This window comes from Dipodomys spectabilis, unplaced genomic scaffold (genome assembly GCF_019054845.1).
Source record: "Dipodomys spectabilis isolate Male_0828 unplaced genomic scaffold, ASM1905484v1 ptg000004l, whole genome shotgun sequence".
NCBI lineage: Eukaryota > Metazoa > Chordata > Mammalia > Rodentia > Heteromyidae > Dipodomys > Dipodomys spectabilis.
Genome location: NW_024870681.1, coordinates 8,841,271 through 8,866,495, shown reverse-complemented (window position 1 = coordinate 8,866,495; position 25,225 = coordinate 8,841,271). Strand labels below are relative to the sequence as shown.

Genomic DNA, 25,225 nt, shown 5'->3' with positions numbered 1-25,225 from the left:
TTACCTCCAATGAACTACCTGAAAACCATAAGTGCCACTGTGGCTCAAGTGACAGAACGCTTGAGTTGAGGGCTGGGAAGGTGGCTCAGTGGAAGAGTGCTTGCCTTGCATGTATGAGGCCCTGGGTTCGATTCCCCAGCACCACATAAGCAAAAAGAAAAAAGCCAGAAGTGGTGCTGTGGCTCAAGTGGTAGAGCGCTGGCCTTGAGCTGAAGAGCTGAGGGACAGTGCCCAGGCCCAGAGTTCAGGCCCCACAACCAAACCCCCTCCCCACCTCCCCAAAAAAAAAGAACGTTAGAGAGGAGCACAAAGAGGCTCAGGGACAACCCCAGGACCTGAGTTCAAGCCCCACAACTGAATAAATACAGACAGACAGACATACTACTGCTGAGAACCAGTGGCTAAAGTCTATAATACTAGCTACTCAGGAGGCTAAAATCTGAGGATTCAAGTTTGAAGGGAGACCAGGCAGAAAAAGTCTGTGAGACTAACTACCAATGGAGCCAGAAGTGAGGCTGTGGCTCTAGTGGTAGAGGGAGTCTGGAGCACAAAGTTCAGGGACAACACCCAGGCCCTAAGTTCAAGCCCCATGGCTGGCACACTGGCGTTTGCGCACACACGTGTGTACGTACACACACACACTCACACACACACATTATCTGAAGAAACAGGATTTTAAAACAAGCTATTTCTATTTTCATGTTATTTTAAATGTTCATGTATTATTTTTTATATTTTATAAGAAATATGCTGGACACCAGTGGCTCATGCCCTAATCCTATCTCTTCAGGAGACTGAGATCAAGATTTGAAGCAGTCCAGGTAGACAAATTTTTGAATCTCCAATTAACCAGAAAAACATGACTAGAGATAGTGACAGAAACTAGTTGTGAGCAAAAAGGGGCGCCACTATGTAAAGCCTGAGTTCAAGCACCAGTATCAGAAGGAAAAAAATAAAAACAGGCTTCTCCTAATATCACCATAAATTAAAATTAAAAACAAAACAATAAAATAATAACAGGCTTGTTACTTTCATTTTCAAAATAAGACCTGAAATATTCACAGTTTCTAAAATTCTAAACTATTAATCTCCTTAAGTCTCATCTATTCTTGATCTTATCACAATCTACAAGTAGTACAATCTTCATGCACCAAAGTTCTTACCTGGCCTTCTCTAACGGTTTCAGTGTCAATAACTGTAATGATGCCCGGAACCAAAGGACTCCGTCTTGAGTTACTGTGGATGGTAACATCATCTTCTGTCACACCTGAGGGCAGTGTGCCTGTCAGCTGAGTCACCACTTTCCCAACCATTGTCAGGCCACTTTTCAATGTCTATACAATGCAAGGTAAAAAGAACAATTTTAAATAAACACATGTATTTTCAAATATTTCATAATGTATAGAAACATGCATGCTAATTCATTTTTAAATTGCTTATTTTCTTTCAATACTATATAACAACAAATTGTCCTGAATAACAGGTCTAACTTTCAAAATGATCTTGAAGTTTGGTTAATAAATCAGTACTTGTTCAGGGGAATGTAACTTAAAAAACACCAAAGTCAGCATTGTATAAATACACCCATAATTAAGTTATCATGATTATAGTTAAAAAGCTCTGTATCATATAAGTGTAAAATTATACTTTTATTAAAGTATATAACATATTCACTCACATTAATTTGTGTACCTTCAAAATATATAATCTGAATGAAAATTATTTAGTAATATGGGATTTTTTTAAAAAATATATGGAATATGGTGTCTATCTTCTAAAGTATAATATAGAGACATTTTTAAAATACCTATGAGGCAAATGACAACAATTCTAAAATAAATCCATTGTTTTCTGTTATAAAATGCTTTTCACAGTCGTTCAAATTGCTAGAGGAAATACCACATAACTAGCTAAAAGGATTCTCTTCAATCTAGTGAAAGAAATGACTTCATGCAGCTGGAAAGGTAGCTCAGAAAAATAGTGCTTGCCTTGCATGCATAAGGCCATGGGTTACATTCCTCAGCACTACATAAGAAGAAAAAGTCAGAAGTGGTGCTGCGGCTCAAGTGTTAGAGCCCTAGCCTTGGGCTGAAGAGCTGAAAGACAGTGCCCAGGCCCAGAATTCAGACCCATGACCAACCAAAAAAAAAAAAAACAGAAAGAAAGAAATGACTTCATGTAGTATGCTTCTAACATACTATTTCAATTAGAGATGAGGATGTTTCATGGTTACATTTAATTCTAGTCATTCAAAGCATATAAAGGTAATTCATAACTACTACATATATCACTATATTTACCTGACAGTGGAGATTTGTGTAAATGAAAATGTTTTTAAAGCAATAGGATGATTTTGCATTAAAAGTAAGTGAGCTAAAACAAATAGAATGCTATGTAAATGAAGATGAATCTTAGCCAAAATTAAATAGACATCTTCAAGTTTTCATATTAAGTAACATATACACATTTTCCCAATTCTCATGTTGTAAGGAATATTTGAATTAAAATATTTCAAATTAATATTCAACAAGGTGACTTCTAAAATAATTATGAGGAAAATATTCTCACCTATATTCTGCATATAATATAGCTTACTTGTTCAGTTATTTCAAATTTAACATATAAATGACACACAAACCACTATGTTTAGGAATACATAAATATGATATTTTCAACAACTGCATTAAAATTATATAAAAGGGAAAAACGTTTCTAATGACATTTTTCATTATAAACTAACAATGTCAATCATGATATTCAGTATACATTATGTAGAAAATGAACTTTATTTGGAATGGGAGGGAGAAACATGGGGAAAGAAAAGAAGGGGGTGCCAATGTCCAAATTACAGAAATGTATCCATTACATGACTTATGAAATGGTAACCCTTCTGTATAATGACCTCTATAGAATTGCTCATTGATACAGAAAAATGAAGCTTGAAAAGTTAAGTAAAATGACAGCTTAAACAGCTAACCAATGACTAACTAGAATTCAAATATAGGACTGTCTCCACAACTTGGTTCTTAACCACTACCCAATCATATCTAGCCTCATAATCTATCACTGGTACTATCTGTGATCTCACAGTTCATGAGTACAAAGCTACTGGCTGAATTCAAGCAAAATGATATAATTCACAGCAGGCTGAAACCAAGACAAAAACCACAAATCAATTGTAAATGTTTTGTTTAGTGCTAAGAACTCAAATTGCAGTGATTATAAAACACATTAGTGTTCCTCAATTAGCAGCCAAACATTTGTTTCAATAATTCACAAGAAATGACTTACACAAAGTCTGTAAGAGTGTTGTCACGTAAACCTCTGAAGGACCAGGAGAATCAGGCGCCAGTGTATTGATGTCAAGAGCTGGCCAGGAAGCCTGATTAACCTCTGAGATACCTCAGCTGACATACTAACTTCACTCCATTAATGTTAATGGAATTACTCCCACTTAGAAGTAGAAGTAGATATGCCTTTATCAAAGGAATGCCTTTTAGTTTTAAAGTCTTCACTTGTATATACTCTACAATGCCCTGAGCCTTTTGGTTAATCAATTATACCACTAAATAAGAATAAAACTAAAAACTGAAACACATACAAAAAGGAAAATATTGTAGTAGAGCAAACTACAAGGTAACAGTAAAGGTTCACATAAGGAGAGAAAAACAGTTTATTTCATAGAAGATCATTTTGAATGGTGATTTCTTAACATTTCTTAGGAAAAACTATGACTATTGATAGATTCATCTTACTGGTGAACAAGAATCTGAGATTAAATCTTAATATTCACCAAATCTGCAATTAGTGTATTAAAAAGATAGAACAATTTGCCTTGACAAATTAACTACTAGCTATGAGAGAAGGGGAGGCAAGGGTGTGGAAAGTTTTCCTGCATTACTAGAGATCTTTGCTTTCTGAATAAATTTATTTCCTATTGGAATCACGCACAACTATGAGCACTTTTATGTCATAATTTAACATTTCTCACATCATTGTTTTTGGATATCTAACTTGCATCACCATAATTTGTCTTTCTATTTGATTTTGGTAGCTACCACAGTATGTCCATACCTGCCAACTTCCTCAAATCTACACTAAAAAATGAAGGAGGATAAGCACAGATTGGAGAATATTCCATCAAATGGAGATGAAAAAGTACAGTGAGCATCCTCACAATCTAAATCTATACTTAAAAATTCAATACATTCCTGATTAATCTTTACAAAAGTATTTAAAGAACAAAACTATAGCTCCAGGTTATTATAACAAGTGTTTTAAAATCTATTATGAGCCATAATTCAAATGAACTTGCTGTATGTTCTGTCACTACTCATCTTTAACCTTTCTGGTACAGGATCAGTTAGTTGTACTCCCAAAAGATTAGCCCTAATGGTGGTGCTCTCTCAAAACTGTTAGCTATCATTAAGAAATTATCAAGTAAGTGGTGCTGTGGCTCAAGTGGTACAGTGCTAGTCTTGAGTTGAAGAGCTGAAGGACAGCATTCAAACCCAAAGTTCAAACCCCATGACCGACAAAAACAAAAAACAAGAAATTATCAAGTAGCAAGAAATACCAAAGGCATTTTTATTAGAACTGACCACACTAGGGCTAAAACACATTAAAATAAACTTAAAAATATAAAACAAGACTTAACAAATATACCAAATATACAAATATACAAAAATTATATTTTTCCATTCACTTCATACATTCTTTCCAAGGACAGTCATAATGAGAAAACTCTAAAAGTATGCAGATTAAATATTCTTTGGAAATTAAAAAAAATCCAAAAAAGATGTTAACTTTGAGGTTTCCAGTGTATAAGCATTAAATATATTTATATTCACAATTGCATAAGATAAAAAAATTAAAAATAGTGCTGGCATATAGGTATTTATAATCGTAGATACTAGATGATCATATTTCAAGGCTAGCCTGAAGACCACCCCATTTTCCCTCTAAACAGAAAGCTGGGCATGAACCCAACCCCGTAACTCCAGGTATGCTAAAAGCCTTAGTACAGGAATCAAAGTCCCAGATGGCCCCAGGCAAGAAAATTATGAGGAACCCATCCAAATATAACTAAAGAAATGGAGATGTGGCTCAAGTGGTAAAGCACCTGTTTAACAAGGCCAACGTCAAATCTTAACACCTCTAAATAAATTAACAATTAAAACTTTAATCCTTTCATGAAAGAAAGTAGGTTAAAAAAAAAAAAACTCAGAGGAAGATATAAGAAAAATAGCAACTTTTCTCTCAAGAAAACGATTTAACAATGAAATAAATGTTATTTATTTTAACATAGGTGTTTATTGTTGTTGTTGTTGTTTGTCAGTCATGGGGCTTGAACTCTGGGCCTGGGCGCTGTCCCTCAGCTCTTCAGCTCAAGGCTAGCACTCTACCACTTGAGCCACAGTGCCACTTCCGGCTTTTTTCTTTTTACTTATGTGGTGCTGAGTAATCGAACCCAGGGCCTCTGGCATGCAAGGAAAGCACTCTTCCACTGTGCCACCTTCCCAGCTGATACATATATACTTTATTATTTTTATTAATGATTTTTAGGGGGGAGGATTACTGTTTCATAAGTTAGTGTTAATAGTCCTATGTTGTAGAATCATTCCTTATTGAATTTCCTATGTATTATTTAATTTGTATGCTAATTAAAATTTTATACAGTAAGCCTATACTCACAAATAAGAACTAATTCATGCCTGATTTTTCGTAATTTTTTTTTTAACTTTTTGCCAGTTGTAAGGCTTAAACTCTGTTCCTGAATGCTGTCCCTGAACTCCTCTTGCTCAAGGCTAGCACTACCACTTGATCCATAATGCTACTTGTGACTTTTTCTGTGATTAATTGGAGATAAAGAGTCGCACAGACTTTCCTGCCCAAGCTGGCTTCAAACAATTATCCTAAGATTTGAGTAGCTAGGATTACAGCCATGAGCCACTGGTCTTGGCTTATTTTTCATAATTTCTTATTAAGTTTTATAACATAGTAATTTGCCATCAAAAAACAACATTAGATATTTTAGGCTCTTCTTGCTCTCTGAAGGATTATTCCATTGTCATTGCATCTGGGACTACAATTGTGAACCACTGCCATGCTTGGCTCATCACTGTTCATTCTTAAATTCTGAATAGAATTCTCTAGAAAGATTGCCATGGCTAAAGATACCTTTGCAAGATTTATTTTAAAGTAAACTTTACATCCCTTGAAACAGAAAAAAATATACTAGCTATACATAGTGAATTTTCACACTAACTGGAGTATAACATATAATAGTAGAGAAATTATTCTAAAAGAAATTAAAAGTTATTTTCATGTAGTTGCCATAAAAAAAATAAAGAATTTTATTCCCCCAAAGGCCAATCTAGTATAATATCTAACAGCTTACCAAGAGAAATTACCACTTGGAGGGAAAAAAAATCATTCAAACTTTCTAATCTTTTCTATATTAAAATAAAACACTATGGAAGTAAAATGAAGTGATATTCTATGTCTAATAGCAATCGGAACAAAATAATTTACCAATAATTCCAAGGAAATTTCAAAGTATTCATGTTCTTAGACCTGATTCCAATGTAAAGAGGTATTATGTGGACATTTTAAAAAAATCTTTTTGTCCGCCAGACACCAATGGCTCACACCTGTAATCCTAGGTACCCAGGAGGCTGAGATCTGAGGATCATGGTTCAAAGCCAGCCTGGGCAGGAAAGTCAGTAAGATTCTAATCTCCAATAAACCACCAAAAAACCAGAAATGGCACTGTGGCTCTAATGGTAGAGCACTCACCTTGTGCTCCCGGGACCTGAGTTCAAGCCTCAGGATTGACAAAAATAAAAATAAAACTCTAAAGGAGTCCTAACTTTCTCTTTAGGGTGATATAAATATTCTAAAAACAATTTTGATGAGCTATACAACTCTATAAATATGCTCTAAGTCACATATAATTATAAAAGCAGAAGAACAAAATTTTGGCAACAGAAATTCAGTTAAGCTGAGGAGCTCGGGGACAGAGCCCAGGCCCTGAGTTCAAGACCCGCAAACCCCCCCAAAAAAAATCTTTTTGTATTTAATGATATTTCAGTGAGGTATAATTACAACATAGAGGACAGATCCAACATAAAATTGGATTGAAAGTGTTCATTAAAAAATTAAGACATACAAGGCATTTACATACTGGGAAGTGTAATATCATTATTCCAATGGTAACCAGACCTACTGAAAAACTGGCTTAAGATGTTACTACAACATAATTTCTCACAGTATAAATAAGAAGGATTCAAGATATGCCTTAAAATTACCATCCTGAGGGCTGGGAAGATGGCTCAGTGGTAGAGCACTTGCCTTGCATGCCTGAGGCCCTGGGTTCAATTCCTCAGCAAAAAGAAAAAAGCCGGAAGTGGCGCTGTGGCTCAAGTGGTAGAGCGCTAGCCTTGAGCTGAAGAGCTGAGGGACAGCGCCCAGGCCCAGAGTTCAGGCCCCACAACCGGACCCAAAAAAAAAAAAAAAAAAAAAAAATTACCATCCTGAGGTGTGCCAAAGTGAGTTCAGATTTGTTGTTTTCAAATTATACTAAACTTAGCCTTGTCCCAGCAAGCCCATAGCAGAACAGTTATAAAAAGGAGATATCTTTTCTTTTACATAAGAATGACATAGATAACAACAAAAAAAGCTGAATAAGTTATCTTCCACTCAATAAGTGAACTTTCTTCAAAATTATAACAAGGAGCTATCCTGATACAAGCATGTGAGAAAAGTGTAAAAGGAGTCTAACACAGGAGACATGGGTCTCGTTACATCATACAGAAAACCAGAATAACACTGAGGATTCTTCCTAATTACTGTCTTAGACAATTCTTTTTGAAATAACCATCATTACTTCTGCGTAAACAATGGAGAAAATCTGGTATTCTTTATAAAGATGTCTGAATTATAAATATATACTGCTACAGGCAAAAAACTTATTCATTATTTCCCTTTTTAGCAAAATATAGTAATGTTTCTCTCATCAGACCAAGGGACACATTCTAAAGCACATCATGTAAGCATTTGTGATCAGTCTGGAAGTATTTTTGTATTTGTTTAACATAAAACAGTGTGACCTTTGATTCCCTCCCTGTGGTTTACTTTAAACTGTTGTTCTCTTCTGAATAGTTGTGCTTTTTATTACATGCTGTCATGTAGATTCACTCTGTCATCCCTATTATTAGAATTGTTTTGTTGTATACTTCACAATTCAAAAGGATAGTGGTTATAAGAATACCTTATAATCAGCATAAAGTTTACCAGGCATCATCAAAATTAACCCTCACACACACAAAAAAAAGAAACACGTGACAAACATGAAGGACTAGTCCCTTGATATGAAAGAATCTATGAATGTGCCAGGGGATTAACTTAAGTCTCCGTGAGGAATTTTTGATGTCACAAAGACTCAGTAATGTTCAAAGATGCTCAGGGATCCCAGTGTAGGTAAAATTATGGAAATAACAGAAAAAGAAAATACTTACCAGGCTTTAAACCACTTAACATACTTTTTTATTTTACATGGGTAAGTAGGAATCCTACAATCATTAAAGTAGAAAATTGTTAACCTTGAACTATTAAATTACAATTCACTAACTCACAGCACAATATTCTACTTTAAATCTTATGTTTATTTCACAATTATGAATGAAAATGTAAGAAAACATGTAACACAATTCAGGGGAGATCCTGGTAGTGACTTTGCCTAATCACATCTCCCCAGCAGCACTGCGGTACTCACTTTGGCAGCACTAATGACTGTGGCCGTGTAAGACTGAATGTTGTCTCCACAGGCTCCACCACGAGACTGATGACACCGAATCAACTGAGGTTGAAGAGAAAACCAGAGTCATTTTCTATTAAACTGTTTTAACTCTAGTATTACACAGCACTTACTCATGGTACATAATAATGATGGTGAGTGGGAATGCCTGCATGAGACTATTTCAGACAAAACAACCAAAAGCCAAACTGAGACATTTTTACTCCTTTTTATAATCCACTGGTGCCACTCAGGCAGTTCCATGCTAAACCAGAGTTTTAATTAGTAGATGAATGGTCTTTAAGAATTGATAAACTCAAAAAAAAAAAAAGAATTGATAAACTCTGAAACAAGAGGATTTGGGGTCTGGCAGCCTTTATACAAATATAAAAACATAATTAACACATAACTTCTTAAAATTAAGTATTTGACATGTTGGAAAATTGGATGTTTTCTACTCTTAATTCCTCTACAAAGAATATAAAACAAAAACCAGTCAAAAGGTTTTGCAATATTTGCATTTTTCAACTGTATCACAATAAAAATGGCACAAATTATGCATAAAGCAATACATGCACTAGAGAGCTAACTACTATTACCATCAGAAAGTAAAAGAAATACCCTTATTTATGCCTGACAATAACAACTAAACTTGCCAACTGTTAATGTGAATAACTATTTTGATATGCACAATTTTCACATTCCAAGCAATAAATCAGGATTGAGTTCTTCAATGGACCTTCACTCGCCATACTTAGCAACAACGAAGAATTATTACCAATATCCGTATGTTTAAACTGCTTTAAAATTGAGACTAAGAAATAATAGAGATTGGGTAAGTTTGAGCAAACTACATCATGTGCAAGCTCTAAATATTATAATAAATTAATGCTAATATAAAATTTTTTTAAATAAAATGACAGACTATGTTGTAGCATGAGTTTTTTTTTTTGTTTTTTTGTTTTTTTTGGTCCGGTCGTGGGGCCTGAACTCTGGGCCTGGCCACTGTCCCTCAGCTCTTCAGCTCAAGGCTAGCACTCTACCACTTGAGCCACAGTACCACTTCCGGTTTTTTCCTTTTTTGCTTATGAGGTGCTGAGGAATTGAACCCAGGGCCTCGAGCATGCAAGGCAAGCGCTCTACCACTGAGCCACCTTCCCAGCTGGCATGAGTTTTTTAAAAACAGTGCAAATGCCATAAAAATCTACACCTAAAAGTACTTCATATAACCTAAAACTATGTCCTTTTTGTGAAGACATATAATAGGGATGACAAGTTATCTTTTCATGCTTTTTCCTAAGGTGCTAGGAATTGTAGCCAGGACCCTGTGCATTCTACCACAGAACTACATTCCCAGCTGTAATCTTTTTATTAATTCAAATTTCTTCATTACTCACATTGTTCCTCAAAGCAATATTAAAATGATAAAAAGAAACACATTTAAAAATCTACAATGAAGCTGCTTCTACATAATTTCTACCATGAACACTGAACAGACGTCATTTTTAGGTGACTGTTCAGTATCTGTAGCTGCACATGCAATAAAATGTAGATTTAGAAAGTGATTATCTTTGCTAATAAAAAAATCTGTCAAGACTGGTGCTGGTGGCTCCCACCCATAATCCTAGCTACTTAGGAACCTGAGATCTGAGGATCTCAGTTCAAAGCTAGCCTGGGCAGGAAAGTCCTGAGACTCTTATCTCCAATAAACCATGGTAAAACAGGATGTGGCATTGTGGCTTAAGTGGTACAGCACTCCCCTTGAGCTGAAGAACTCAGGGACAAGGCCCAGGCCCAGAGTTCAAGCCCCCAACTTCCAAAAATAAAAATAAAATAAAGAATCTTGTCCCTCCTTCATTCATCCACAAATACACAATTAAGAGATTATAAAGATTATCCCTCTGCTGCCTCCTGCTGCACAAACAAAGGAAAGAACACTCTGCAAAGGCTATCACCTATTTCCCCCCACAGGCACAAAGAACATTCAAGGACAAACAAGTAAGCAACACTCTTACCTTTTCAATTTGACTACAAATGAGCCAGAATTTGTACATGACAATTTGGTCTGACACAGAGACACACCCCAAAATTACATCTGTTATCTTTGCTCCACAAAATTAAAGGTGAGAAGAAATTCTCCAATGCAATACTCTACATCAAATGGACTAATTTCCAGGGAATATTGTTAAGCAAAGAAAGCAATGTAATCTATTATGGAAGGGAAACACATAACATGTAATATATGTACATAAAAATAAAACAAAATCATAAAGAAATATAACCAACGATATATCAAATAAAAACTTGAAGGAAGAAAGGGAGGGTTTTTTTTTTTATGAAGTTATCTTATCAAACTAAAAATAAAACTCATTCAAAGCCAGCATCAAAAGCTCATGTCTGCAACTTTAACTACTCCACACACTGAGATCAAGAAGATTCTTCTAGGAACAGAATAGGCACAAAGTTTATGAAACTGGACGATGAGATAGGGAGGAGGCAGAGAGAGGGAAGGAACAAGTGAATTTGGGAGGGAGAAAAGGAGAAAGAAGAGAGAGAAGGTGAGGAATAAAAGAGGGAGAGAGAGAGGCACAGAGGAGATAAAAAAGCACTTGACCTGAGGAATGGCAGATTAAAGATGAATGGTAAAGTGTTTTATCAAAAGTAAAGTGACAAAATTGAAGTATCTAGGGATGTGTGCAAGTCACTGTGAAATAGTTCAGAAGAAGCAGCTTTGTGCTTTTTCTATCAAAATTATTCTTCCAAATTTTCCAAGTTAAAAGTATACTTAAAAATATGAGAAACTGGTACAGAAAGGTAACAATCAAATTAAAAACCCCACTGTACAACTAATGTAAGCTAATGACAGAGAAACTGAAAAGTGAATCTCATCAAGATACATGGCTTCCTGCTTACAATTTTACAAAGAGTATTTTCAAGTGGAAATGTAGTTCAGTGGTAGTACTTATCAAACATGTGCAAGTCACCTAGAACCACCAAAAAAAAGAGAGCACTATTAAGAAACTCATTCTAAAATATAACTCACAATTGTTAATTCTATGCTTCTCCCAAAAAAATTTAAAAGGATAAGAAACTGCCAATATAGACTAGCTCATTTAGAAATTTTTTTGTTTTGTTTTGTTTTTGGGGGTCCAGTCGTGGGGCCTGAACTCTGGGCCTGGGCACTGTCCCTCAGCTCTTCAAGCTCAAGGCTAGCGCTCTACCACTTGAGATACAGCACCACTTCTGGCTTTTTTCTTTTTGCTTATACGGTGCTGAGGAATTGAACCCAGGGCCTCAGGCATGCAAGGCAAGCGCTCTACCACTGAGCCACCTTCCCAGCCCCATTTAGAAATTTTTGTAAGTGCCAATTAATATAACTACTGTCCTGTTTGAAAAGAGTACTTTGAAAAAAGCAATTTTTATTATATATGTGGTAAAATTAAGAGTAGAAACTAAATGAAACATAAATAGAGTATTCAGCTAAATGCAAAATATCTTAATATTCACCAACAGACTTTTGGATAAGGAATTAAAGAATTTAACTAAAAAATTATTTTCATTAGAAGTTGATTTTTGCACATTCCACAGGCTACTGACTTACTAGTTCTGTGGCTTTGCTAAATACTTCCTTTACTTACCACATCTAGATCTTGTCAAAAACTATTTAATACTATTCAATAATACTCCCAAGATACATTAATTATGCCACCAACAAAAATACTAATCTTTATAAAATCTGCAATTTTTTTTGTATTTCATTCTAGCTTCATACATAGAGTGCTGAAAGACATAAGCACAACTCATATTGATGGTTAACACTATATAATACATAAAAGGTGTAAGTGTATAAATGTCTTCCTTTACTTTGAAGACTTCAGTAAATCAACTTGATAGCTAAAAAAAAGACCACATCTGAACTAATGTGATTTAATTATTCACATAAATGACAGTACAAGAAGCAGCAGTAAGATGAACATTCAATATGGGTTACTGCCACATATGCTATGGAGGAACCTAAAAACTTGCTTCATTCCACATAACACAATCATGCATCGTGGCTTACCTTGTTTTCAGCATAAGCAAGCCAGCGGCTCCCAAGAGCAATAGGATTCATGTTTGGACCAGGACAAGGATAACAACCTAAAAATTTTAAACAAAAATATTCAGAAATTTCCTAAATAGTTGATGCTATGTAGCTTGATGCCACAAAAATAGGAAAATTAAATGCTTGTATTTTTCCAAGTCTCACAAAATTCCCTGAACTGCAGTTTCAATAGTTGAATGAGGTACATTTTTGTTCATTCTGATTTTAAATCTTCTCTAGGAATCACTTATTCCAATAATTGGGCATATCTCAACAAGAAAATGAAGATAAATGACTTTAAATTCCTAAGTCTGAAGATCATAAATAAAAGAAGGAGAGAGGAGAAAGAAAGCCTATGGTATGTTCTGAAAGTGAATGGCAAAAGACATACCTATACAAGGGCAAAAGATTACACCTTTACATTAACAAATAGACATAAAAGAATGGACGCTGCAATAATGTGGGAAGGAAAAGAGCATATACTAAGATGTAAGCCAGTGAGGAAAAGGAACTGGCCAAGGACTCCTCAACAGACAGCTTTTGGGACCATTGATATATTTATAGTAACTACTGGCTTCATTCTTCTAGCTTCCAATGTCAACCAATAACAACAGTAGAGGGTCATATGATATTTGGCTTTTGTTTACCCATTTTATATTAGTCCTTTGATCAGAAGTATATGTGGGCAAGGATTTGTTCCTCTTGACTCTACTAAATCTTCACTGCATAAAAGAGTATCTTACTCATAGCACAATCATAGCTACTATTCATGTAAGCATTACCCATAATAATCCAAGAGTGTATCTAAACCAAATGGCTGTCAACTGACAGAGAATATGCAGAGAATCCACACATTAATATTATTCAACAATGAAGATCTGAGGAAAAGACGATAGTGTTTGCTGTATCTACATCCATGAAAGAAACAAGACAAAAAGAACCACACTACAAATACTATGAACACACCAGAAAAACAACAAACACACAAAATAATATATAGCACTCCATAGATTTATTTACCTAGAACATAAATGATTACTGATCATTTTAAGATTTAAAAAACTTGGGAGATAAATTGTTTTGTTGTTGTTGTTGTTTTTCATAAAAATGAAACATATCATGAATTTCAGAGTATGGCCAGGCTGAGGGGTCAATACCGTTATTGAATTTTATGTGCAGGTAACAGAAAATTTATGGTAATATTCACTGCACCTCTATTCACTATTTATTGTATACAGGAAGCTTGTCCCAGCCATGAAAACATCATGGCAGCCTCTCTACCTTATGTAGAACCTAAAAGCAAAGGGTTAAGTTTAACTTTTAATTTAAACTTGACTTGGATCTCACATGAACTTACCAATCACTCTGCCTGTTACAAACATATTACTTAACATAAAAAAGCTTTTAACCCAAAAATTTTTAACTCTGCATTTTAAAACTACTTTAAATCCATTTACATTTGTTTCATGTGTTACTCATTATTAACATAAATGAAGAACACACATACCAATGTTAATAACTAAGCCTGTGAGAAAAAAAATTTTCCTCTTCAAAGTAAAAACAAGACAATGCAGACAGGTTGCCTACTGGACACTCCTTAGTCTCCCTGGAGACTTCCTATCTGCTTTCAATTTAAAAGGACATTTAAAATGACTACTAATGACATCTATCAATCTTTGCCTTTTGTTTTCCTAATCACACCTGGGTTTTGGATTTCCACATTAGACAGCTGCTTAAGGGCAACTTTTCTATGCTTTTAAATACAAAGGTGTCTCCTTTCTCATCACACTGGATTTGTTCTGTGAAGAATTCTCTAGTGGTTCTCTTTACCTGTGCCATCCACCCTTGGGTACAAATTGCCCTGATGCTTGCTCAGATGGATACAACTGTCTCTACTTACAATACTTTCATTGTACTCAGATATAACTAAGTCACTCAACTAAGAATGCACTGTATGAGTTTTTCAGATTACTTTAGAAGTTAACTGTTTCCATGATCAAAACAACATTCTCATTAAACAGAGATTTTTGTCATTCTACATGGGTTTTGATCCTACTTCTTTAACAAGCAAGGAGTATCAATCAATAGAGAAAAGCTATGCCTTACTGTCAAATGATCTACCACAAAAGTACACAAATATAACCTGTCCTACCTGCACCCCAGTACCCAGCCAAAAGGCAAAACTGCCTTATATTCATAGGATAGTATAAACCCAAACAGAAAAATGCAAATAATTTATACCAAGTTTCAGTATGTATAAAGAAAATGGGAGGTAAATGAAAGACAGCAAAGCAGAGAGAATGAGGAAATTGGAGAAAATTTAGCTTCTTTCAAGTTATAAAGGGGTATGCTTTGTGCCTTGATTTAATATTTTGACATATGTTTGTTCTAAATATTTTTTTTGGTCAGTTGTGGGGCTTGAACTCTGGGCTTGGGCACTTCTGCCACTTCTGGTTTTCTGGTGATTAGTTGGAGGTATGAGTCTCACAGACTTTCCTGCCCAGGCTGACTGTGAACTACCATCTGCAGATCTCAAGCTCCTGAGAAGCTAGGATTATAGGCTTGAGCCACTGGCAACCTAGTTGTTCAAAATTTTTATATAAAATCACTCTAGAGTGGCAAGGGTGAAATTCCTTAATTCAAATACTTACTAAATATCACCAATCTTACCAACCTAAAATCATATTCCTAAACTTGATCCCTGGAATATTCAAGTTAAGAATTTGTAACTACAAACAAAACATTTCATAATATAAATGCGAATGACCTATATTAGCATTCTTGGCAAGGTTATTTGCAAATGAAGGTTAGATAGAACTGTACTGAAATGCTACTGTAAATAGAGTGGTATCCGTCTAAACTGTTTTTGATATAAAATATTAGTGAAGCAAATCAACACCAATTATTTTATTATATGTAATGTATATTAACAAAGATTTTAAGTCAATGTATCAATGGTACTTTGAGAGTAACTTAAATCCTCATAGGTCAGAAGACAAGACATTTGAATAGAGCTTAGTTATATAGTGAATACTACTTTAAAATTAAATGACTGCACTATCAGAAATACTGTTAAGACTTCCAGATCTCTACTTTTTATTATGAATAATTCACATAATAAGAGATTAATACATCCAGAGTACCTTTAAGACACTTAGGAATACATAAAATATATGACTAAGAAGAAAGAATGGGCTACATTAAGAAAAAGAGCTAGCCAAGTGAAGTGCATGCCTACATTCTTAGCTCCAAGGAGGCTGAGGCAGGAGGATAGAAAATTCAAAGACAATCTGGGCAATCTTTCAAGACCTAGTCTAAAAGAGAGGCTGATAAACACAAGGGGAGGGAGGAAAGAAAACAAATACTAAGAAATGCTAATAGTAACACAAAATATACTGATATGCAGAGTAAATCATCAAATATATCTATAGTATCTTATCCAAAGTGATATTAAATCAACCAAAGCATTAACCATTCTATTCTGCTAAGTGAACACTCTACCACTAAGACATCCCTGGTCTACAGTTATTTTAAGTTATTATAATGAAGCTAATTTTTCCTTTTAAATTTCTAAGATGGATATTAAATGAATTATGAGAAAAACATGTTGACTTTCCAACTAAAAAATGAGAAAAAGTTCAATATGATAACTTACAATCATTGTTCCAATATTATATTTTACTACTTTTTTGTGTACATGCCAGTCCTGAGGCTTGAATTCAGGGTCTGGGAGCTGATGCTGTCCTTGAGCTTTTATGCGCAAGGCTAGTGTTCTACCACTTGTGTCATAGCTCCAAATCTGGCTGTTTTTTGGAGGGGGGTGGTTAAATGGAGATAAGAGAGAATATCACTGAGTATGCCCAGGCTGGCTTTGAACCACAAATCTCAGATGGTGAGCTGTCTTCAAATCTCAAGACTCTTCAATAGATAAAGATTACAGGTATGACCCACCTGTATCTGGCCTTTACTACTTAATATAAAGAAACTGACAACTATTGAAAATTACTATTTCCAATACACACCAGAAGATAATTTTGAAAATAGGGACAATATTTCAACAAAACACAGTTTTATCATTTAAATAATTACCTTAGCAATTATTTTGGGTTAGTTTCTCTAATTTTATTCTATACTTTCAACTTGATAGAAAAGATACAACCAAAAAATATAGCATAAATTTAAAAAGCAATCACAGAAGAGGCTCCTAATATTGAAATGGCCTTTACACAGGTATTTCTGATTAGCAAAAACAGAAAAAAGGGGCTGGGAAGGTGGCTCAGTAGTAGAGTGCTTGCCTTGCATGCTCGAGGCCCTGGGTTCGATTCCTCAGCACCATATAAGCAAACAGAAAAAAAAAAAAGCTGGAAGTGGTGCTGTGGCTCAAGTGGTAGAGCACTAGCCTTGAGCTGAAGAGCTGAGGGACAGTGCCCAGGCCCAGAGTTCAGGCCCCACGACCGGACCCAAAAAAAAAAAAAAAAGAAAAAAGCTATTGATGAAATGAACAATTAAGTGCTCAAGAAAATAAGGCATCTGAAACTGATAAGTTTTATTCTATTTTGACTCACTCTTCTGTACCCTGACCTAAAAAGATGAATGAATAAAACCATATGTGATTCCAATTTTCTAATTATTATATTAGAAATACATTAATTATTATGCATGGCATAATAAAATACTATAACCTATTAATGCATAACAGCTACACAATGCAGCAAAAAAAGATTGTAAGCCTGAATGGGTGAGCTACTCTATTGTATCTTGATGGTCTAGAAAATTGTATTAGTGTTATATTGAAATTTTATATCATGTACACGTAACAATAATTTTATCAAAGAAAATGCTCTTGGGTGAAGTAACAAAGTCTACTAACCAATCATTGCTACATAGAAAATATTCAGTGAACATTTGTGTAAATAGATGTTGTATTTTAACATCTACAAGTATAATTGGGATTCCCAGTCTTTTCCAAAACTGAGCTCCATTAAACTATTTCTGCAGAGTACACAGTGTCTCTGGGAAAATTCAGCTATGCTTTCCCAGTCAGTTGTGAAAGGTGAAATACAGAAGACAAAGATAACTATTTACCAGAATTCAGAGAAGACAGATTAAAAAAATTCTTTCCTCAGACACACATAGGACTCAAAACTCCGAATTTCTAGCTTACCATCCTGTCCAGAAAATGTCAGTCTTGACAGGCCAACTGTTCCATGGGGCAATTTCCTCAAAACCAACCATGCTTCCTATTTTCCTTTCCTCTTCCTATCTCCTGCCACTCCCTTCCTTTACAAAATTTGCATATGTAATTTCATAAGTGTATAAATTTAATAATAGATATGTGTATTGAAGTATACAATTTACAACCAGATTGCAGGCCTATTTCTGAACTTTTGAACATTGATACAAGTGGTTAAGAGTAAAGAAAAGATAGAGAAAGGAATAATAGAAAGGCTGAGCTGTTTTTCTGATTTTCAAATCTCACACATAGGATAATCTTGGTAACTGCACTGGAAAAGTTGGAGCAATATAAAACAAATGTGATGAGAATAATATGTTGGCAAAGTTAAGGTTTCATAAATTTTATACCATTGAGTAAGGACACCTACTAAATTACAGGAAGATTATCACTACTGAAACCCTTCTGTGGACTTTATCAAACACATAGTATAAACATAAATACCTATCACAGGATATAAAATTATCTGGTACATACTTGTGACAAAAAATTTTTTTGTGAAAGTACAGCTATCAAATGCAGCAATTTTCTCTTGCAAGACTACGACGAGGATCCTAAAATTAAAGGAGGAAAAAAAAAAACAGGAAAAAAGTGAATGTAAAATTCTATGATTCAATCACAAATAAGTTGTCATGTTAATTTAAAAACAAAACATCTCATAATTATATCAATATACAAAAATACAAGCAATGAAACTTTTCCACCAACAACAGAGATAACTAGAATACAGAGAAAAAAGAAACTTACCAACTATTACCACAAAAAGTATCTATTAACATAATTTCACTTTAATTCAAATTAAACAGAACAAATCAACCTTGAGAATGGATAGCATCAATAAACTGTTTACTATTTACTAAAAGGACTTTTGCAAAGATATTTCAAAGTAATATAGTTAGATGGATTTATATAGGCTACCACTTAAATTATTGCTGAACTTTCTCATATGTATGTACCAAAAAATCCTAAGATAATTACTTCAGTGTAAATTTACTAAGAATCTGCATAAATATTATTACTAATTTACAAAGAGAAAGATTTATAAGAATCAGAAAATTAATTTGAAAATTATAGTGATAATTATAATTTAGTTAACATATTTAAAGTGATATTCCAAAAATATCAAGAATATTACTTTGTAATTTCAAAAATCTCTAACACACGATTGTAAATGTTGTTAATTAACATTTTAATTTTTTCCAAATTGTAGAAATGTAAATTTAACCAAAGATATTAAAAATTGATAAAGAAAATAATGGAGGGGCTGGGAAGGTGGCTCAGTGGTAGAGTGGTTGCCTTGCATGCATGAGGCCATGGGTTCGATTCCTCAGCACCACATAAGCAGAAAAAAGCCAGAAGTGGTGCTGTGGCTCAAGTGGTAGAGTGCTAGCCTTGAGCTGAAGAGCTGAGGGACAGCACCCAGGCCCAGAGTTCAAGGCCTATGACTGGCAAAAAAAAAAAATAATGGAACTATTTAAAATGCAAGATTTTGTTGATTTGCTAAAACAATTTAATTTTCAGATAAAGAATAAATTCTAATGAGTACTATTACATCATTAGAATTTTTTTCTCCTGGTTATGCTAAAACATCTCTATTTTTTCACTGGATTGCTATGCAATTGCTAAAAAATAATTTGCTATGTGTAATATGAAAGTATACTTTTTAATATATGATAATCAACCAAACAGAAAGATAAATTGATACATAAGAAATACCCAATAAAAAAACTCCACTTTTCTAAGAGTGCCTCCCCCCAAACACACACACACACACACACACACACACACACACACACACACACACACACACAAAAGAGTGCCCAAAGAACACTTTATACACCACATCAATTCAAGGCATTCTTAACAATTTGATCTAAGAAGTAGCATTTCTATATGTAAATTAAATATCTGTATTTTACTTTAACATAAATAAAGAAATACATAAAAGAAAATATGTCTCATGGGCTGGGAAGGTGGCTCAGTGGTAGAGCGCTTGCCTTGCATGCATGAGGCCCTGGGTTTGATTCCTCAGCACCACATAAGCAAAAGGAAAAAAACCTGGAAGTGGTGCTGTGGCTCAAGCGATAGAGCACTAGCCTTGAGCTGAAGAGCTGAGGGACAGTGCCCAGGGCCAGAGTTCAGGCCCCACAACCGGACCCCCCCCCAAAAAAAATATATATATATATGTCTCACTATTAATAATCAATAGAAACTTGCTAAATGAGGTGAGGCACACATAGAATACTAGTACTCGGGAGGCTGAAAGAAAGAGATGGAGGAGGATCATGAGTTTGTGGCTAGCTTGGGCTACAAGATAAGATCCTGTCTTAAAAATAAAAACAAAAAAAATCAACAATACAAAATAAAGATATGACATATATGGTGTGTGTTTATATAAAAACACAAGCAAACTATTCTCATTACTTGTCATAATTTCTTGTTAAGGAGAACTTGTTTTGTGCTGGGGATCAAACCCACCATGTAGCAAGCCAAGAACATGTTCCACCACTGATCTCATAATTTGCTTTTAAAAACTCAGAATGGAAGCCTTTAACCTCAGTTGCTGTGTGAGGAGCAGAGAATGTTTTTCTCTTTTTCTATTTCTTTGTACTTTAATCCAGTTATACTGAAATAAATCTTTGATAAAAATTACTAAGAAACTATCATACTACATTTGATCAATTTAAATTATGTCTGTACCAACATTAAAAAAACACAAGAAGCTTAAAATTAAAAAGAAGAAAAACATATATACCATGTATATAACAATGATAAGAGTTCACATGGATATATTATTAAAAGATAAAAGACAGCTGCGCACAAGTGCCTCATTCCTGTATGCCTGCCTACTGAGGAGGCTAAGATCTGAGGATTGCAGTTAGCCCAGGCAGGAAAAGCTATGAAACTCTTATCTCTAGGAAATCACAGAAAAAGCCAGAGATGGGCCTGTGGCTCAAGTGGTAGAATGAAAGCCTTGAGCAAAAGAATCTCAGGGAGAGTGCCCAGGCCCTGAGTTCAAACCCCAGGACTGGCACCAAAAAAAAAAAAAAAAATAGATAAATATTAACACTGAACTCCTCATTCATTATGCTATATGCCATTATTGACAAAAGCAGTTCAAACAGATGAAAGAGTCACATGGCAAGAAAATATAATGATCAATGAGCACTAAGGACTCAATATAAAATTCTAGCTAATCAGTACCCTTAGATCATTAGAATCTAGACTTGAGGAACACAGAAAAAGACCCTTTCCCAAAAATGAGATGGACAAGGAGGTGTGTGCTGGTTATCCTAGCTACAAGGAAGCTTAACATGAAAGGACTATATCCACATGTGGACCCACTCTGGAAGGAAGACAGACTACATTTCAAAAATAGGCACAATTGCTCAGCGCTGATGGTTCATGCCTGTAATCCTACCTACATAGGAGGCTGAGATCTGAGGATTGTGCTTCAAAGCCAGACTGGAAGGAAATTCCATAAGAAACTTATTTCCAATGTACCACAAAAAGCCAGTATTAGAAATATGGCTCAAGTCATAGAATCTAGCCCTTCAGCAAACAAAGATGAGTCATGTCACCCCAGTGCTGAGCTCAAGACAAAGTCAGAACAAGCACAAAACAGTAATAACAATAACCACCAATAATCCAAACTGGAGGTAAAAGAATACACCCATACATATTTACAAAACAACCATTAAGTGTAGGTACACTCAATAATAAATCAAAACTGTAAGCTGGTAACTATTTATCTTAAAGCAAATCTTAAAGCAAATTCACTAAACAGAATTTTTCTTGATGTAATAAAGAAATAAATCGAAGTCATCAAATTGGCTGAGCTCCTCTCTACATGGCCAGGAGTGATATTTATTACACTCTAAGAGAAGAAACATGCTTACCTCTTGTTGCAGTGGAGATCATAAATAGATGTTTTGAACTGAATAGACTTAACCACCTCTCCAGTACGAAGTGAATGTAGATCCACAAAACAGTAAGGTGTGGTTGGGCTAAGAAATAAAAGAAATTATGTTTTTAAGGAAAATTCTAGCTGCCATTATGTTTTCTGAAATACATTAACACATTTCCCATATGTTTTTATTTGTTCTGTTTTCTCTTTGGAAAAGGGTTGGACATTTCCATGTGACAGAAAGACAACACTGATTTTTCTTTTGCGTAGGCCGATGACACAGAAATATAGTCTTGAAGCTTCTACATGCTACACTATCCACCACAGACATGGCATATAAAATAGTGCCACAAATCTCAATGTGATTTATACACAGCTCAAATAATTAACATTTCAAAGATTTTTGCTTGATATCTTAAAATGAGAGTCATGACTTCACAGTTAAGATTAAGGCAAGCAATGATGGCTCACACCTATACTTCTAGTCATTCAGAAGTCTGAGCTCTGAGGATCATTGTTCAAAGCCACCTTAGCAGAAAAGTCAGTGAGATACTCACCTCCAATTAATCACCAAGAAAACAAAAGTGGAGCTGTGGCTCAAAGTGGTAGAGGCCTAACCTTGAGCAAAACTCAGCTCAGAGACAATGCCAAAGCCCAGAGTTCAAGTCCAACAACAAACAAAAAAGATAAAGCACCAGAAGTTCTCATAAAAAATTCAGAGTCAAGGAGCTCAGAAGGTGGCTCAGTGGTAGAGCGCTTGCCTTGCATGCATGAGGCTCTGGGTTCAATTCGTCAGCACCACATCAGCAGAAGAAAAAAAAAAGCTGGAGGTGGCGCTGTGGCTCAAGTGGTAGAGTGCTAGCCTTTAGCTGAAGAGCTGAGGGACAGCGCCCAGGCCCAGAGTTCAGGCAACCACAACCGGACCCAAAAAAAAAAAAGCCATTTTTAAATTTCCTCTGAATTGTACAGAAGTAGCTGTATCTTTTAACACATGCTCATGATGAATACAGAAATGAAGACAAACTTCCCTTAACTAAGTAACTATTGTGAACACAGAGCATGTGTGTTGTAATTTTTATCTGAACATTGGGTTACCTGAAGTACTTCTAAGACAAACCAATAAACAAAGTTTTAGAGAAGTCATTATTTTAACAATTATAAAACTCCAAGGGATAAATTTTATTAATTCCCTTCAGTCAAGAGATTTATGCCAAGTATTTAAAGAATAAGTTTTTTTAATATTTTATTTTTTGAAAATGTAATTGTAAATAAGGAACTATGAACCATAAAACAAAAAAATTAATCTAGATCTACTAAAGAAAAAAAACAGAAGATATCACAAATAAAGCAGGCAAGAATCAGTAAGAAATCACTGAACATTTTCATCAAATCTTTAGTAATAAAAAATACTGGTGAAACTTATACTTATCTAAATCCTAAATAATACTATACATCATAAATTCAGGGTTGATTCAGAACTGCACATTAAATTCTGAAAATCTATCACCCAATTCCCAGAAAATTTCCAAGTCCACCCTATAGATAGGAAGCTGAGCTCCCAATACAACCTATATAATCAAATATTGAAGCATGGGCATTTATTATGTAAAGGAATGAGAAACATCATAGATCACTACAATCAGCACCATTAAGTAATTAGTCCAGAAGAATCAAAAATACTATTTTATTGGTGAAGGATGAGTATTAAGATTTAACTTCTGGGCTTATGCTTGCCAAGAAATACTTTTAACTAACCTCAGATGTGACTTCAAATGGATCAGCACAAATATTACATTATACATATTATCCAAATGCATAATTAGACCTGGAGAAATTAAATAAGCACTAAAAGATACCACTACAAACATATCAAACTCAATGAAAATAAGTGAAATTAGTGAAAATAAATGATAAGATTGAGGAGAAAAATCATTGACCCTTTGTTGGTGAAACAAAATACAGTCATAGGGACAACAGTTTAAGAGTTTCTTATAAGGTAAATTAGGAAATACAGTAAAGCAAATTAAATCTAAACCACCTCGAACCAATAGTTACAAGACATGGTGAGAGCTGCAGTGCTCTACATGTGTTACCACGGAATTTATAGCTACAAGTGCCTATACTAACAAAGTTCTCAAGTCACTAATGTAACTTTATTACTTAAGACCCAAGTAAGTTCTATGCAGGTTAAAAAAAAATCTAACTAGCTTAACATAAAGAAGATACAAATAATTAACATCAGATGTGGAAATAAGAACATTAGCATTGAAAGATGCTATCAGCATCAGTAGATGAATGGATCAAGAAAATGTGGTATATATACACAATGGAATTCTATGCCTCCATCAGAAAGAATGACATTGCCCCATTTGTTAGGATATGGAAAGACTTGGAAAAAATTATATTAAGTGAAGTAAGCCAGGCCCAAAGAAACAAATGTCCCATGGTTCACCTTATGTGCAATGACTAGTGTATGTCTGAGTCAAGCAGAAAAGGTCAGATAAGTTGATGTTAGGGGAATGAACATCAAGATAAGTATTCAAATGTTTTTGTTTTTTTTTTCCTTTCATGCAATATTGTCTCTAACATATTTATAAGATGATTTCTATGTTGCTTTGTCCCTCCCCCACAGTATAACCCATGCTTTCACTGTATTTGATATTGGTATAATTTGTGGAGGGGAAGGGAAAAAACAAATCATTTAACTATGGATGCAGGTGGACCCATTGCAACAATGAGATGTACAAGTCCTTGTGTCGAAAAATGAACTTTACAACTGTGGTGGGGGATGGGGGGTTGGGGGGAGGATGGGAAGGGATGGGAAAGGGAAACAAAGAGGAGGCAACAATGCTTGAAAAGAAATGTACTCGTTATCTTGCCCATGTAATTGTAACTCCTCTGTACGGTACTCTCACAATAAAAAAAGAAAAAGAAAAAAGAAATATGCTATGAGTGATTTATGTCAATAATCTATTGAAAATTAAATTAACATTAAATAAACCTATTTCATTAAATGAAATGGAAAGCTTCTAGAAAAATAACTCATTCAGTAACAAGAAAATAATTAGTACTCAGATACCTCAAAAAAATGAGTCTAGGACCAGTTACTTCACTAATGAAGATACAGAGTTAAAAAAGAATTAATATCAGTCTTTTTCCAGCTCTTCCAAACAAAAACTTCCTAATTCAGTGAGAAAAGCAATA

At 34.6% G+C, this 25,225-nt stretch overlaps 1 protein-coding gene across 6 annotated transcripts in view; it reads right to left on the bottom strand.

The window, feature by feature from the left end:
- The window catches only part of Bcas3 (BCAS3 microtubule associated cell migration factor), a 526,670-nt gene that overhangs the window by 404,293 nt on the left and 97,152 nt on the right, over window positions 1–25,225 (bottom strand). For all 6 annotated transcript variants that reach the window (XM_042692171.1, XM_042692205.1, XM_042692180.1 and 3 more), the window contains exons 8-12: window positions 22,014–22,121; window positions 18,592–18,668; window positions 12,861–12,937; window positions 8,777–8,860; window positions 1,164–1,334 (exon numbers count right to left, since the gene is read on the bottom strand). In XM_042692171.1, the coding sequence (XP_042548105.1) occupies window positions 1,164–1,334; window positions 8,777–8,860; window positions 12,861–12,937; window positions 18,592–18,668; window positions 22,014–22,121 (517 nt within the window). The remainder of the gene's footprint in view (window positions 1–1,163; window positions 1,335–8,776; window positions 8,861–12,860; window positions 12,938–18,591; window positions 18,669–22,013; window positions 22,122–25,225) is intronic.